Consider the following 13,968-nt stretch of genomic DNA (forward strand, 5'->3'; position numbering starts at 1 on the left):
AATATTTTGAGTGTGAAATGAGAGATGGTTTTTGGGCATGTTGTATTGATGAGCCATGGTATTGTAACAAAGCCTATTTACAAGTCAATAATATCTATGGCAAAGTGGACATGAATATACATGATTAAACATATTGTTATATTGTAAGTTTGTGTGCTTATTAATAAATTTAAATATGGTTACATATTCATTATTCTATTTTATAAGGTAAAATGGATCTTAACTTATTGTTGCTACTTATATATTTTAATGTATTATGTATATTACGATTTTTTTTAAACTAAAAAGTTATTCGTAATTTTATTAATAAAAACAAAATCACAATGTAACAAATTTGGATATTATTATTTTTATTAGTTTTAACTTATTACGGACACTACAACACTTCCCTTGGGCTCTATACTAATTTTAACCGACTTGTAAATGTTTACCAATTTACTTATTATAAATTCAACATATTAAACCGAGATGTAAAAATGTTTACAAACTTTCTTACATTACATCTACACATTACCCCTATACTGGGCTGCAGAGGGTCTCTCAGTGCAAAAGCCAGAGTATTTTATAGTGGTTTTCAACAAAGTTGTATAAGTTTGCAAAACCCATTGAAGAGGGAATGCCTTCTATGTTTAACATAGTCATCATTAACAAGAAATATGAGGAAAAAAAATTGCTACAAAGATGTTTTTTTGTGATAGATTGTCCATTGACTTTATTACAAATTGAAAGTAGTTACAATTAAGTTTCCTAAAGGTAAAGGTCATGTCTAGTGGCCAATAATGGAATGTCGCTCAACCTTTTTTAAAATTGAAATATATATATATATATATATATATAGAATTGCCATCCCCAACCTGTCATCCACAAAAAAATTAGGGGTATGCTCTGGCCATTGAGGGGACACATCTCTCCATCCCCACAGTTCCCCTGTCCCCAAAACCAGTGCAAAATAGGTATAGACATTGTAAGCAATGGTGTAGAAGAAGAAGATTCTAGGATTAACAATTGCACAGATGAAGCAACAACACAGAGAAAAAGTCTGCCAGAAAAATAGCAAGAGAACAAACAGAAAAGGATGAAGACCTGTTTGAATATATCCCTGGTCTCACTTGTGCTCAGATGAAGCAGATACATGTAGAAGAGAAAACTGCAAAGAAAAAGGGAAGCAAAAGCTGCAGACCAGGTAATAACTGCTAAAATCCATGCCAAGGCTATAAACATATAATAGATGATGAAATGCAAAATGTTGTACCATTGGCTTCAACAACAAGGGCACAAAATCTCCAGAATAATTATTACACAGTTGATAATAGATCTGAAAATGAAATTCTAGAAACAACACACAGAATGCTTGGTTGGGAAAAGACTCATATGACTTTCTTAGGAAAAGAACCTGCAAAGGTAGCAGCCACATATATAGTTTCCCTACCAAATTGTATTCAGCAATTCTGAAAATTTGTCACATCTCTTTCCACCAACTTCCTAGCCCAGCCCCCATATCTATTTCAGTTCAACTTAGTTTGAGGCCAATTCAAGCCGAGTATCTTCTTGGTTAACCGATATATAAGCTTTTGATGTACAGATCTAGCAACTGCTTAAATCAGAGACATTACTCGTGTAGAAATTTCTCATTTCCCACCCCGGTTTTCAGTTTCTCCTTATTTCTCCCATATAGTTAAATGCCCTTTCCCATAACCATACATTTAACACGCTGGAAAAAATAAATTTGCTGAAAACACAAATTCTGGAAATTTTACTGAATGCTGGAAATTGCAGAAATAAAAATCAGCAGTAATAAACAGCGATTAAAACACATTTAAACACTAAGGTTTTTGGTCAATGTGACCCTGGAAAAACCCCCTACAACTCTTGGGGAAAACCAGTTTGAGAGCTCTTCTTTATTTCTGAAAATTGCCTTTTTACAGTGAGAAATATTCAGCAAAAAATCAGCAAGCAAATTTACAACTTATCTCTTTTCCCATGCCTCACAGCAAACTAGAAATTACAGCAAACAGGACAGCAATAAATGATGTACGGCCTCCTCGATTTTCGTGCCCACTTTCAGCATTAAATGTTGTTGTATGGCCCTCGTTTTGCATGCAGAAAAACCAGCAAACTGCTCCTCGATTTTTGTGCAAACCACTCCTCCAAAATCGTGCCAAAATCTGTCTTTCACTGTGTGCTGAATCAGTTGTACAAATCTGCTCAACTGCTGCCTTGGAATGTGTGTCAATCCGCTGTCTCCTTTTCCTCCCTGCTCATAAATCTCTCTTGCTCTCTTTCTCTCCTTCTCCCAATCTGCTCATGAAAGAATGAATGACCTTTTCCTCCTTTAATCTAATCCCAAGTGACTTTTGGGTGATCCAAGTGACTTTTGGGTGATCCCTAAATCCAATGGCTGAAATAGATTGAGATCTAAGGCTGAGATTAAATGCTCATTTAAATCTCACTTTTTATTTTTTAATTCACCCCACTTTAATAAAGACCCACTTAATCATTTATTTCCAAAGTCACTTTTCCTTTCTAATTTTTCATTGACTTTATAAAAATCACTTTAAAATTAAACTTAGTAACTTTATCACTTAAAGTCACTTTTAAATTAGATTTAACTTTATAAAAATTATAAAGTTACTTTAGGAGAAAAATTAAATTCTTTTGGACACTTTTCCCTAGGCCAAAGATCAAAGCCTAAGGGAACCACCTGTCCTCCGATACCAAATTTCAACAACTCATGCTCAGATGAAGCAGATACATGACGAAAAAAAAAAACTAAAAGAAAAAGGGAAGCAAAATCTACAGAACAGGTAACAAATGTAAAAAATCTTGCCTAGGTTATAAACTTATAATAGATGATGAAATGCAAAATATTGAACCATTGGCTTCAACAACAAGGGCACAAAATCTCTAGAATAGTTATTACACAGTTTAGAATAGAACTGAAAATGAAATTATGGAAACAATACATAGAATACTTGGTTGCGCAAATACTCAGATGACTTCCTTAGGAAAAGAACCTGCGAAAGTAGCAACCATATATATAGTTTCCCTTCCAAATTGTATCCAGCAATTCTGAAAATTTGTCGCAAACATTTCCACCAACTTCCCAGCCCAGTCTCCATATCTATTTCAGTTCAACTTAGTTTGAGGTTAATCAAGGCAAGTATCTTCTTGGTTAACCAATATATAAGCTTTCGGTGTACAGATCTAGCAACTGCCTAAATCAGACATTTTCCCATAAGGGAGAGCAGTGATGACAATATCGCTGAGATATCGCCGATATTTGGAAATATTGCGATATTTTCGGGGAGACGAGATATCGTCGAGGAAATATCGCGATATTTTGTCTCCCCAAAAATATCGTGATATTTCTGAAATATCGGCGATATCTCGGGAAAATATCTCACTACGATGCAAAATATCGCCGGGCTTAGAAAAAAAAAATTCGTCGTCGCGGCTAGAAAAGGTCGATTTTGTTTTTTTTCACTCATTTTGTTTTCTGATTGTGGAGAAGGAAGGGGAGAGCATTGTGCTTGTTGCCAAGGAGGATTGGAGGGTTGAATAGCCATTATTGCCACAAACAACGAATATTTTGTTGATCAAAGATTGAACAGTGAGACAATCTTCATTTCTTCCATTAATACGTATTTCAAATAAACCCCTATGTTGATGATTTTTTTGATAATTTTAGGGTTATTCTTGCTTGCCTATTTGCCCACAAACATTTTGCTCGTTTTTTTTCCATTTGCTATGATTTTCATGCCCATGAGCAAATGCAAGGATTTTCTCCATATTTGGACAGCAAACTCTATTTTTTTTAACTTTCACATGCACCCTCTTATTGTCATTTATGATTTTTCATTGAATTCACATTGCAAATAATGTAGCAAAAAACTTATTTTGTAAAATGAAGTGGTTATTACTTATTAATTCCAATTTTTTTTGGGTGCTCTAGGTTTGAGTTAGCTCACTACAAAATTCAAATATGCCAAAAGCCTTGGACCCATTTTGGGAGTATGGGGAACCTTATGGTGGGACAAATCAGGCATATCTATCACGCAAATTGTGTGGGACCAAGATGACAAGAGGGGTTACGCGATTGAAATACCATCTAGCTAGACTCACTGGACATGATGTTGGGATTTCTACAGTTTCTAGTTTGGAGCTTATACAAAAAGCTCTTGAGGCAATTGATGAAAAAGACAGAAAGAAACAAGGCTGAACATGCAGGTAGATCTTTCCGGATATCTTCTTCTGATTTTGATGCTGAGGGTAGTGGGAGGGGCTCCACAGCATCACCTGCTACTGCTAGTGCGAGGTCATCGGTTTTTTGTTCCACAAACAGGACATGGAGCACAACCTGGCATAAAATCAATTGTTAAAAAAAAGGAGAAGCAAGAAGCAGTTAGAGTCATGGGGAGGTGTCTTTTCTGGAGCGACTTACCTCTCAGCATCACCAAAACCAATCCATTTTGGCAGCCATGTGATGCTCTTGTTGTTGTGGGCCCAGTGTACAAAAGTGCTACATATGAGGAGTTGCGGGGGCCAATTCTTCAAGTTGAAAAGCTTGACATAAACTCTAGATTGGCGGAGTTGAAAAAAACATGGAAAGACTTTGGATGCACAATGATGTCTGATGGTTGGATAGATAGGAAGGGTAGGACCCTTCTAAATTTCCTAGTACATTGTTCTAAAGGTACCATGTTTATTAAATCAGCGGATGCATCAGAACATATCAAAGATGCAACAACGATATGTGAGTTGTTAGATGGGTTCATTCAAAAGATTGGTGTGCAGAATGTGGTGCAAGTCATAACAAACAATGCAGCTAATTATGTGTCCGTTGGCAAGATGTTTATGGAGAGGCATCGCACATTGTTCTAGACTCCGTGTGTAGCACATCATCTCGATTTGCCACTTGAGGATATGGGGAAACTCTCCTTCATCCAGGAGGTGGTTGATATGGCTAGGAGCATCCCCATATTTATTTATAACCATGCTTTTGTTCTTAGCCTCATGAGGAGGTTCACTAGAAACAAGGAGTTGCGGCGTCCTGCAATCACACGTTTTTGCCACAAACTTTATTATTCTTCAGTCTTTGCTTCAATGTCAGTTCGACTTGAAGCAAATGTTTGTGTCTGATGACTAGCGTAATTGTAGATACAGCAGGAGGCAGGAAGGGAGAGCCATTGCAAAAATGGTGTACTCTGTCACGTTTTGGGATGGAGTAGAAGAAGCATGCTCAGTTAATGAACCTATAGTAAAGGTTCTGAGATTGGTAGATGGGGAGAAGCCTGCAATGGCTTATTTGTATGATGCCATGGATAGGGCCAAGGAGGCCATTCATTCTTATTATGCAGACAAGGGTTCTGCTAGCCTTGATAGGCATATGATGTTATGGAATGTGATAGATACTTAGTGGATAGGGATGCTTCATCAACCCATTCATGCAATAGCACTCTTCCTCAACCATGCATTTTCATATAAATGCGGCTTTGATTTTGATGGCAACGTGATGGAAGAGCTCCATTCCTGTATTCATAAGATGGTACCTGAACCTGAGCTTCGTAGCAAAATCAATTGCGAGATACAGTTTTATCGGGATTGTGTTGGCCTATTTGGCTTTGATGATGCTATTAGGGAAAGGACCCTCTTCATGCCACGTAAGTGACAAGTCATCACTCATTAAAAATTAGAATTTTCAATTTAGAATTTCCTTACTTATAATTCTAGTTTGTTAAAATTCAATTATGTAACTTTTATTTGAAAGTTACATTATGTTTTAAGTTTTTGAATTTTTTATTTCTTTATTTTGTTGTAGATATTTGGTGGCAAATCTATGGTGCAAGGGCACCAAATTTGCAGAAATTGGCCATAAGAATTTTGATTCAAACATGTAGCTCTTCAGAGTGTGAGCGTAATTGGAGTGTATTTGAGAAAATACACGCAAAAAAGCGCAACAGGTATAACTTTGAGCTCCAGCCTTCAGCTGAGCAATTACACTTATTGTAATTTTTAATTTTTAATTTATGACCTTCAAGTGTCAAGAGTCAAGACTCATTAGTTTTTTTGACACTCTTACAGGTTGGAGTTTGCACGCCTCAATGATTTAATGTATGTGCATTACAATATCTGACTTCGGGTGAAGCAAATAGAAGCACCAATGGATCCAAATGCCATTTCCTTAAACAACATTGATGTATTGTCTCCGTGGAGGGTGGAGTTTGAGGAGTCCATCTTGGAGGTCACCTTCATGGTTAGAGCCAGATGATCCATTAGAACAGGGGCAACAAGAGGAGGACTCAAAGGAGAAGCAGCAAGAGGAGGAGGAGGAGGACATTGTGGGAGCATCAGCATCAACACCATCTACTATAGATATAGGAGAGCGCAGCTCCATACCTAGCACTCATTATTTTCCATTAGGTGCAGAGGCATGGCCAGGGCCTTCTACTACTAGGGGCAGGCCTGGCAAACAGCACATCATGTTTTCCCATAAAAGGGGGAGAAGGCAGTGATTTCAGATAGATAGCTGCTAGTTTTATTTGTTTTGCTACATATAACTCATGATGATGAGATGCTTTTATATAAGTGATGTTATTTTGTATTGGTTCTCCATATTTCAGTCCTTGATTGGACAATTATCAGGGGTCAGCAAGATTTGGTATCACCTTTGATGTATCATTTCTATTTGACAGCATATATATCAGTGCTTTGTTCATATTTATGTGCCAATGTGTTTATTTCATGTTGTTATTGCTTTATATGTTTAAAAATATGAAGAAAAAAAATGAATATATTATGCATTTTTTATGCTTGCCGAAATTTGTCGATATTTTTCCAATATTTTCGTCGATATTGCCAATAAGATGTTTTCTAGACCCTCGCTGATATTTCGCCGATACCAATATTTTGCCGATACCGATATTTTCAACACTAAGGGAGAGGTTATAGTCATTTGCCATTCCTCATCCTTTAGGTGTGATAAGAATAAATACAATGAATGTGTTTTACCTACCATAAGAAGAATTGCAGTAGGCAGATTAGGTTCTCAAATTAGTGTAGGCAAACTAGGTTCCTATGTTACTGTCTGTAGGACTAATTGCTATATAGCGAATGTGGTGTATGTGCAACATTGTGTAATATATGCCAAGCCATCTGTCCACTATAAAAGTTCATGCTTTAGCAATATTAAGAACAGCTTATGTGTGAGGAGAATGGCCATTATTGTTGTTGTTTTTCTTTTATTTTTTTACCAGAGGAATCAGCAACTGGGTTAGTCTCGTACTCGCATGACACGGGATCGATTCTAGCTGCTACCACTATACCTTTGGGGCCTACGACCTATCCTCTCCATATACTGGGTTACTCCAGGGAATTAAACCTTGGATCTCTTAGTTTACATGATTTCATATCACTTTGATCACCAATTGAGCTGCCCCCAGGGTCGTGGGACAAGGAGAATTAGCTTTATGCATAATCATTGTGAATATTAATTGAGAAAGAAAGCATCACCAATGTCCATGTAACATGATCAGCAATAAATGCCTAGGATATAATAAACACCATCAAAATAATATTTTAAAGTCAAAAGACAGAAGGCATATAATAAATAGAAATTCATTTAAGATCCATTCCATAAATTAATTGATCTTAGAGATAACAGGTGGCAAGAAAGAGGTCATTTTAATTGTTTTTCTTATTTATCAAATAATAGAATACCATAAGATAATGTGTGGGCCATGGACAAAGCATTCAAGGTGGGCCTTAACTTTTATCAGCTGTATTATATTTAAAAATTCACCTAAGTTTTCACTGTTCGTGTCCACAATTTCTTGAGGATGTAGCCATAAATAAAAGAAGAGTAAAGGTATACCTTCATTGTACCCATTTCATCAGTACTTGTCATACGAGGATGTAGCCATAAATCAAAGCAGAGTAAAGGCATACCTTCATTGTACCCATTTCATCAGTACTTGTTATACAGCTTACAAACAGCTGCACTTTCCCCACACTCTCATGTTCAGGTTCCCTATAAATAGACCACCAGCGTGTTTTATCTGTCTGGAGAATCCAGATAAACAAACTCTCTTAGTATAAAAGTAGTTGTATCCTTACTAGTAGTGAAATTCAATCTTTCAGAATAAAAAGCATAAACAGATAGTACTTTTTACCTGATCATCACTTATAGAAGCCAGTTGAATTATAACACGTCCTTGAACATTACCCTTGGAATCATTAACTTCCACAATGAGATCATCGCCTAGACTTTCTGGGAGACTGAATTCATAATACAACAAATATAATGCAGGCAGTTTCAGGGTAACATATTGAGAACAATGAAATTTTGTTGGTGAAAACAGGAATTGCAAATGGAGAAAATAAGCATCAAAGAAGAGCTTTAGACTTGAAAATTTAAAAACAAAGGAAACAGCAGCATTCTATTAGAAAGAAACTGGCATGCAAAGGAAACTTGTAGACAAATGACAGTCATAAAACATAAGCACTTTTCTCAATAGACACACAAATCCTAGCTTGAAGGTACATACAAGACATGTGCTTCACCAGATCCAGGTTGCACTCGAAAAGCTTCTTCTTCAACAGAACTCTTTAGTTTCAGCAAACAACAATAGGTCTCTGTATGAAAACATATAGGAAAAATATGTCAGAATTGTCAATGACTTATCCTATTCATAAGCCTTCTTCACTTGAATCAGACATCCCTGTAACAGAGAGGTTAAAATTGTGCTATGTGACTGAATATTTTTTCTTAATAGCCAGACATGGACAAAGATGGTCTAAAACCTCTACAAAGTTATAGAAGATAAGTCACACCTTGTGTCATTTCATTTGATGTGCTGTTGCGAAGTGATGTCGCCCCTGCTTTTATAAGGGTAGACACCTCTCGTATGTATTCTGCACTAGCTTGCACATAAGCAAGACCACGCTGAGAATATGTGGCACGCAGAGGAGGATGGGGTCTAACACGAATTTTTCTCACTGCTTCCCATCCAGCCAAAACTGTGGACTGTAAATTTGAAGATCGGGAGCGTAGGGACTCCATATTTAGAAAGGATGACCTACAAGACTGAAAACTGCATCTGGATGGCATATCTGGCATGATCTTGACTTTACGCACTGCATCAAAAACAATGTATTGAAAGCTCAGTTTAAACTGTCTTTCTGAATCATGAGGTGTTTTACATTCACTTGCTTTATTTCAAGTGCAATCAAACAACCATAGACTCCCAAACCTACCTAATGGAAAAATTTTGATGGAAATTATAACAGCACAATAGATCTCTATTCTCTACATCTATTTGTTTCTTTTTCACTACCTTTCAAGAAGAACGAGATATGTGCCATTTAGAAAAGGAGTTGTCTATAATGCGACTTTTTGGAGATTCCGGTGACGGAATCCGGCGAAAGAAATTGAGGTTAAATCTTGATTTGTTGCAGTTAAAATGGTTTTTTAACTGCATATTTGGATTCAGCACCCTGGAAAACCCATGGGACGCTTTGATTGTGCAGAAACTAGCTATCAAACTTGCGATTCCAATCAATTGCTGCCGGACTTTGACCGGAAAAACCCACCGGAAAGGCTTCCAAAAAGTCGCATTATAGACAACTGCTTTAGAAAATAAGGAATAAAAAAACAAATCAACTGTACTTATTATTGATGCATCCATATCAAGTCAATACAAAATAACCATGAAAAGAATCAGATGCTACTATACCTTGAACCTTAATTTTTCCAATAGTTTTCTTTGGCTTAGGAGCAGTTCCTTCCAGGGCAGCATCTGCAGAATCATTTCTCAACAGTTCTTCCTCTGGTTGCAACAGTATTTGCTGTAGTCTATACAAGTTGCAGACATTTCAATTTACACAATTACTTAATAATATGCAGAGTATTACCTTCATTGTGAAAGAATTTGCATTTTCCGAACTACATGACAATTAAAAGAAATCAACAAAGACAATTTTGTTAATAACCTACCCAAAGGCATTACGCAAAACAATGCACTCATTATGAAGGAATTCAGGAGCTTCCATGCGACCACTGGCCCATGCCCGGAGACAAAGACGCACACAGGCCTCATAGGCAATGAGGGCTTGCCAGGCTCCCTGCCCACTACACTCAATAATTGCAAGCGCATTATTGTCAAAATGCATAGCAGATGAGAAATAAAATCTATCTGATAAATAATTATTGATCCACATTAACATGAAAAACAAATCTTAAGACATCCTGGGCACAGACCAGCTACAATCATGACAACTGGCTCATGCCCAGAAACAAAGGTGCACACATCCCCCATAGACAATAAGGGCTTGCCCACTACACTCAATGAATTGCAAGCACATTCAGGTCAAGATCCAGAGCAGATGAGAAGTACATTCTATCTGGTAATGAATTACTGATCCACATTAACATGAAAAATAAATCTTAAGGCATCCTGATTGTTTCTTTTTATATATCAACACACACAAGACCTTAGGTAGGAAGAAACAGTCAAACCTGAGGTGAAAAGTGGGTGGCTGGCTTGCTGAAGCTGTTGATTGCCGACAAGAACCTGCTGCCTCTCTAACATTCACAGAAGCAGGCCTGTAAAAGCAAAATCAGAGACTTTTCTTATAACAGTTTGAAGTTTGAACTCATGTATGACTATAAACAAGTGTACTCATTTATCAGACCACATTTTCCTAATTTACAGCAAGACCATAGATTTATGAATCTGAGGATGTACTTTGAACATTGATCAGTTTGTCCTTGTACACTGAAGTGTCTATCCGGCCCTTGATTGAAAGCTGTGTATGAGGATTCTTGTGGCCTGCCAGAGTTAAGTTCTGCTTTAATAACCTCAGGCTTGGCAGAAGATCCAGAAAAAAAGACACGATAATTCTGAGGGACAGTTCCAATAGATTCAGTTTCTGAACCAGCCATTGGCGGTGCACTGGGCATTTCCATGTCCGACGCAGTTTTAAGCCAAGCACCACTCTTGCGAGGACCCTGTTGCTACAAAAGACAGTACTACTTGTCATTTCGCTTACTTGGTGGGATGGGTCTCATATTTTATGAAATATCTTTAGCACACTAATCTGAGAAAATCTCTTCTCAACTTCTTGATAAGCCAGCAATCTGATTCGAGAAAAAATGATCTTTCAGAGTTATTGTTTTATGAAATATTCCAAACTGATGCAGGTTACAGTAGAAAGATGAGCAGAAAGCTTGTATCAGCAACTTAATTAAAGCAAACTTGGCTGCAGCACCCTGTAGCCTAACATAGAGTTCCTTTCTCATACGAAGAATATCAAAATGTCAGTTCAAGAAACTGTATACTCACTGGCATTGGAATTGGCTGACTGTGTAGAACAAACTCAGATGGCTTTTGCTGGACCCCTTTAAGACCAGTTTTAAAGGCATTTATTGCTGGATCCTGCAAAATATATTAAACCAAAATAATGGTTGTTTATAGCATACTAAGGCAAATAAGTTTTTTGAGCCTTCAACGGTATAATTTCTTATCAGTAAATGCCAGATTACCATGATAAATTTCCTGATATAACTTTGCTCTCAGAACAGTTAGGGCTCACAATGTCATCAAAATTTGGTGCATTGCTAAATTTCTTGCTATAAGAGAACATGTATTCCAGTATCTAGACAGCTGAATTGATAAAAGAAACAGCAGAAAATCTCTTCTTAAAAATTGTCTATACTAGTTTGCAGATATTTTGTATAGTAAACATAGAATACAATAACCAAAAAGTTGTATCATATTGACATTGTATTTGCAAACCTCTTCATCATTTTCCACAATTTCTTCAAAATTGGGACCCCCAGAATATGAATGCTCCACTCCATAATCTCTATTGCCATTTCTAGCATGACGACCGTCTGCCTCTTCAAAACTTTCTGCGGTATCCGAATATTCATCTCCAACATCTTCATCCTGATGTCTGCTATACGAGTGCTTTACATCCTTTGTTCCCGACTCCTGTTGATGCTGAGAATGCCGGCTTTCTGGTAGGCCACCAGGAAATTGCTGCATCCTAGAATGCAACTGTGTGCGGTTATATGGATATAAATAATCACGTGTGTAGGTTTCCCTCCGCCGCACAGGGGGCATAGACCTGCGCGCCATGCCGTTCCCATTATATCTATTTTCAAACTCTCTGTACTGTTGCAGAAGCGGATCATCTTGTGGAGAAGAGTCACCAGAATATCTTCCGGAGTCATGTTCGTCACCAGAGACTGACGATTCTTCATATTCCGACGCAACGCCCACACTGTCTTCAACGTCATCATGTGCTGGACGAGAGGATGGCATCAGACCAGATCGCAGATGAACACTCAGCAGCTGTGGCGGAGGGAGGCCAAAGCTTTTGCTTCTGCTTCGGCCATTGTAAACAGGATCTATGTTCGGATTCCGAGTCTGAGGCCGGGCACGCTTAACCTCAGTACCCTGCAATAAAGTTAAATCTTAATTGACACTCCGGAACAAACAGCGTTCCATGATTCCGATTTACGGGATTGTTTATAAATCTAAATTGACTTATAAATATCTACCAAGGAAAATAATTCAATTAAGAGAACTGCATGGAAAATATTTATATATTTCCTCTTTTTTCACGTTCTTCACGGATTAGCACAAAGTGTTTAAAAAGGAAATGAATCGAACTTACCTCTCGTACCCAGTTAACAGCGGTTGAATCAAGGCCTTCTGTGAACATCATTCTCGCCGGCCACGCTTCTCCTTGGGCTTCTCTGATTTAATGCGCCCCGGCTTGGAACAAACGCATTGAAACCGTAAAGAAGGCCCGCTATCTGTAAAGAAACCTTGTCTTCCCTCACAAAACCTGTTTCGAAACCCTTCAACAACTCCACTCCTAAATGCCCCCGAACTGTCTCAATTTTTCTGTGTGAACTAAGTCAAAAATATCCGCCGTTATTATTTTTTTAACGGTGATTAAAATGCATGAAGCGTTTAAGAGATAATCCGCATCGGTTCTAAAGCTGGATCATTTTCCCAAAACGTCCAACGGTTTTGAGCTCGGAAAAAAGCAATAATAACGGTTTTGAGCTCGGAAAAAAAAGCAACAATAACGGTTTCGAGCTCTGGAAAACCCTACAGAGCTGCCTTATTTCCGCTTGAAAAACCCAGTACCTGCATTTTTCCGCTTCTGTGCCAGCTTCTCCCTGCGATACTGAACCAGAAATTCGCAATCAAATTATTCGTCTGGTTTCTTGGTCTTTTACAGTCGGCCTTGTTTTTTGTTTTTTTTCCTGCTTTCTTGGACTTTTACAGTCGGCCTTGTTTTTGTTTTTTTTCCTCCTGAGACTCGAGGCACACCGATTTAAAAATGGCTAAGTTGAGAAAACAAAATATATAATATTCACCCGTTTAAAATGGCTTAATTTGAAAAAACAAAATATATAATATTCACCCGTTTAAAATGGCTTAATTTGAAAAGACAAAATATATAATATTCAACCATTTAAAATGGCGTAATTTGAAAAAATAAAATATATAATATTCACCTGTTTAAAATGGCGTAATGTAATTTGAAAAACCAAAGTATATAATATTCACCTGTTTAAAAGGGCGTAATGATATGGTCTCTTAAATAATATATATATATATATCATCCGTACGTTAATTCACCAAGAAACAAGACCTCCTATATTGCCACGCCCGGAGTCTATATTCCACGTCATACTTCCTTTACTTCGACATGAGAGTAGCGGGGGGGGGCTCCTGCATTTGGAAAGGACGGTGGGCTCATCGTTACCATCCGACGGGTCGTAGGCTTTTCCCTGGGGCCCACGCGTAAAAGGGCATCAACATTGTCTCCTTTTTGAGTCCATTTAAAGTGTGGGACCCGCCTTAACGTTCACACAAATTGGGATCGGATCGCGGTCAATATAATTTCCCTACTAATTCATCCAATTACCGCGGCGGGTCTCTGCTAATA

At 37.6% G+C, this 13,968-nt stretch overlaps 1 protein-coding gene across 1 annotated transcript in view; it reads right to left on the reverse strand.

The window, feature by feature from the left end:
• The window catches only part of LOC149251220 (pesticidal crystal cry8Ba protein), a 162,130-nt gene extending 148,771 nt beyond the window's left edge, over nt 1–13,359 (reverse strand). The window contains exons 1-11 of the mRNA XM_089459306.1: nt 12,679–13,359; nt 11,793–12,458; nt 11,340–11,432; nt 10,743–11,011; nt 10,514–10,600; nt 9,992–10,126; nt 9,732–9,850; nt 8,830–9,132; nt 8,544–8,631; nt 8,169–8,274; nt 7,945–8,058 (exon numbers count right to left, since the gene is read on the reverse strand). Of these exons, the coding sequence (XP_089315432.1) occupies nt 7,945–8,058; nt 8,169–8,274; nt 8,544–8,631; nt 8,830–9,132; nt 9,732–9,850; nt 9,992–10,126; nt 10,514–10,600; nt 10,743–11,011; nt 11,340–11,432; nt 11,793–12,458; nt 12,679–12,729 (2,031 nt within the window). The 5' untranslated portion in view covers nt 12,730–13,359. The remainder of the gene's footprint in view (nt 1–7,944; nt 8,059–8,168; nt 8,275–8,543; nt 8,632–8,829; nt 9,133–9,731; nt 9,851–9,991; nt 10,127–10,513; nt 10,601–10,742; nt 11,012–11,339; nt 11,433–11,792; nt 12,459–12,678) is intronic.
• Between the last annotated feature and the right edge of the window lie 609 nt (nt 13,360–13,968).

The sequence above is a fragment of the Pinus tabuliformis genome, chromosome 7 (assembly GCF_031772625.1).
Source record: "Pinus tabuliformis cultivar Carrire ecotype Pingquan chromosome 7, CPIR1, whole genome shotgun sequence".
Lineage (NCBI taxonomy): Eukaryota > Viridiplantae > Streptophyta > Pinopsida > Pinales > Pinaceae > Pinus > Pinus tabuliformis.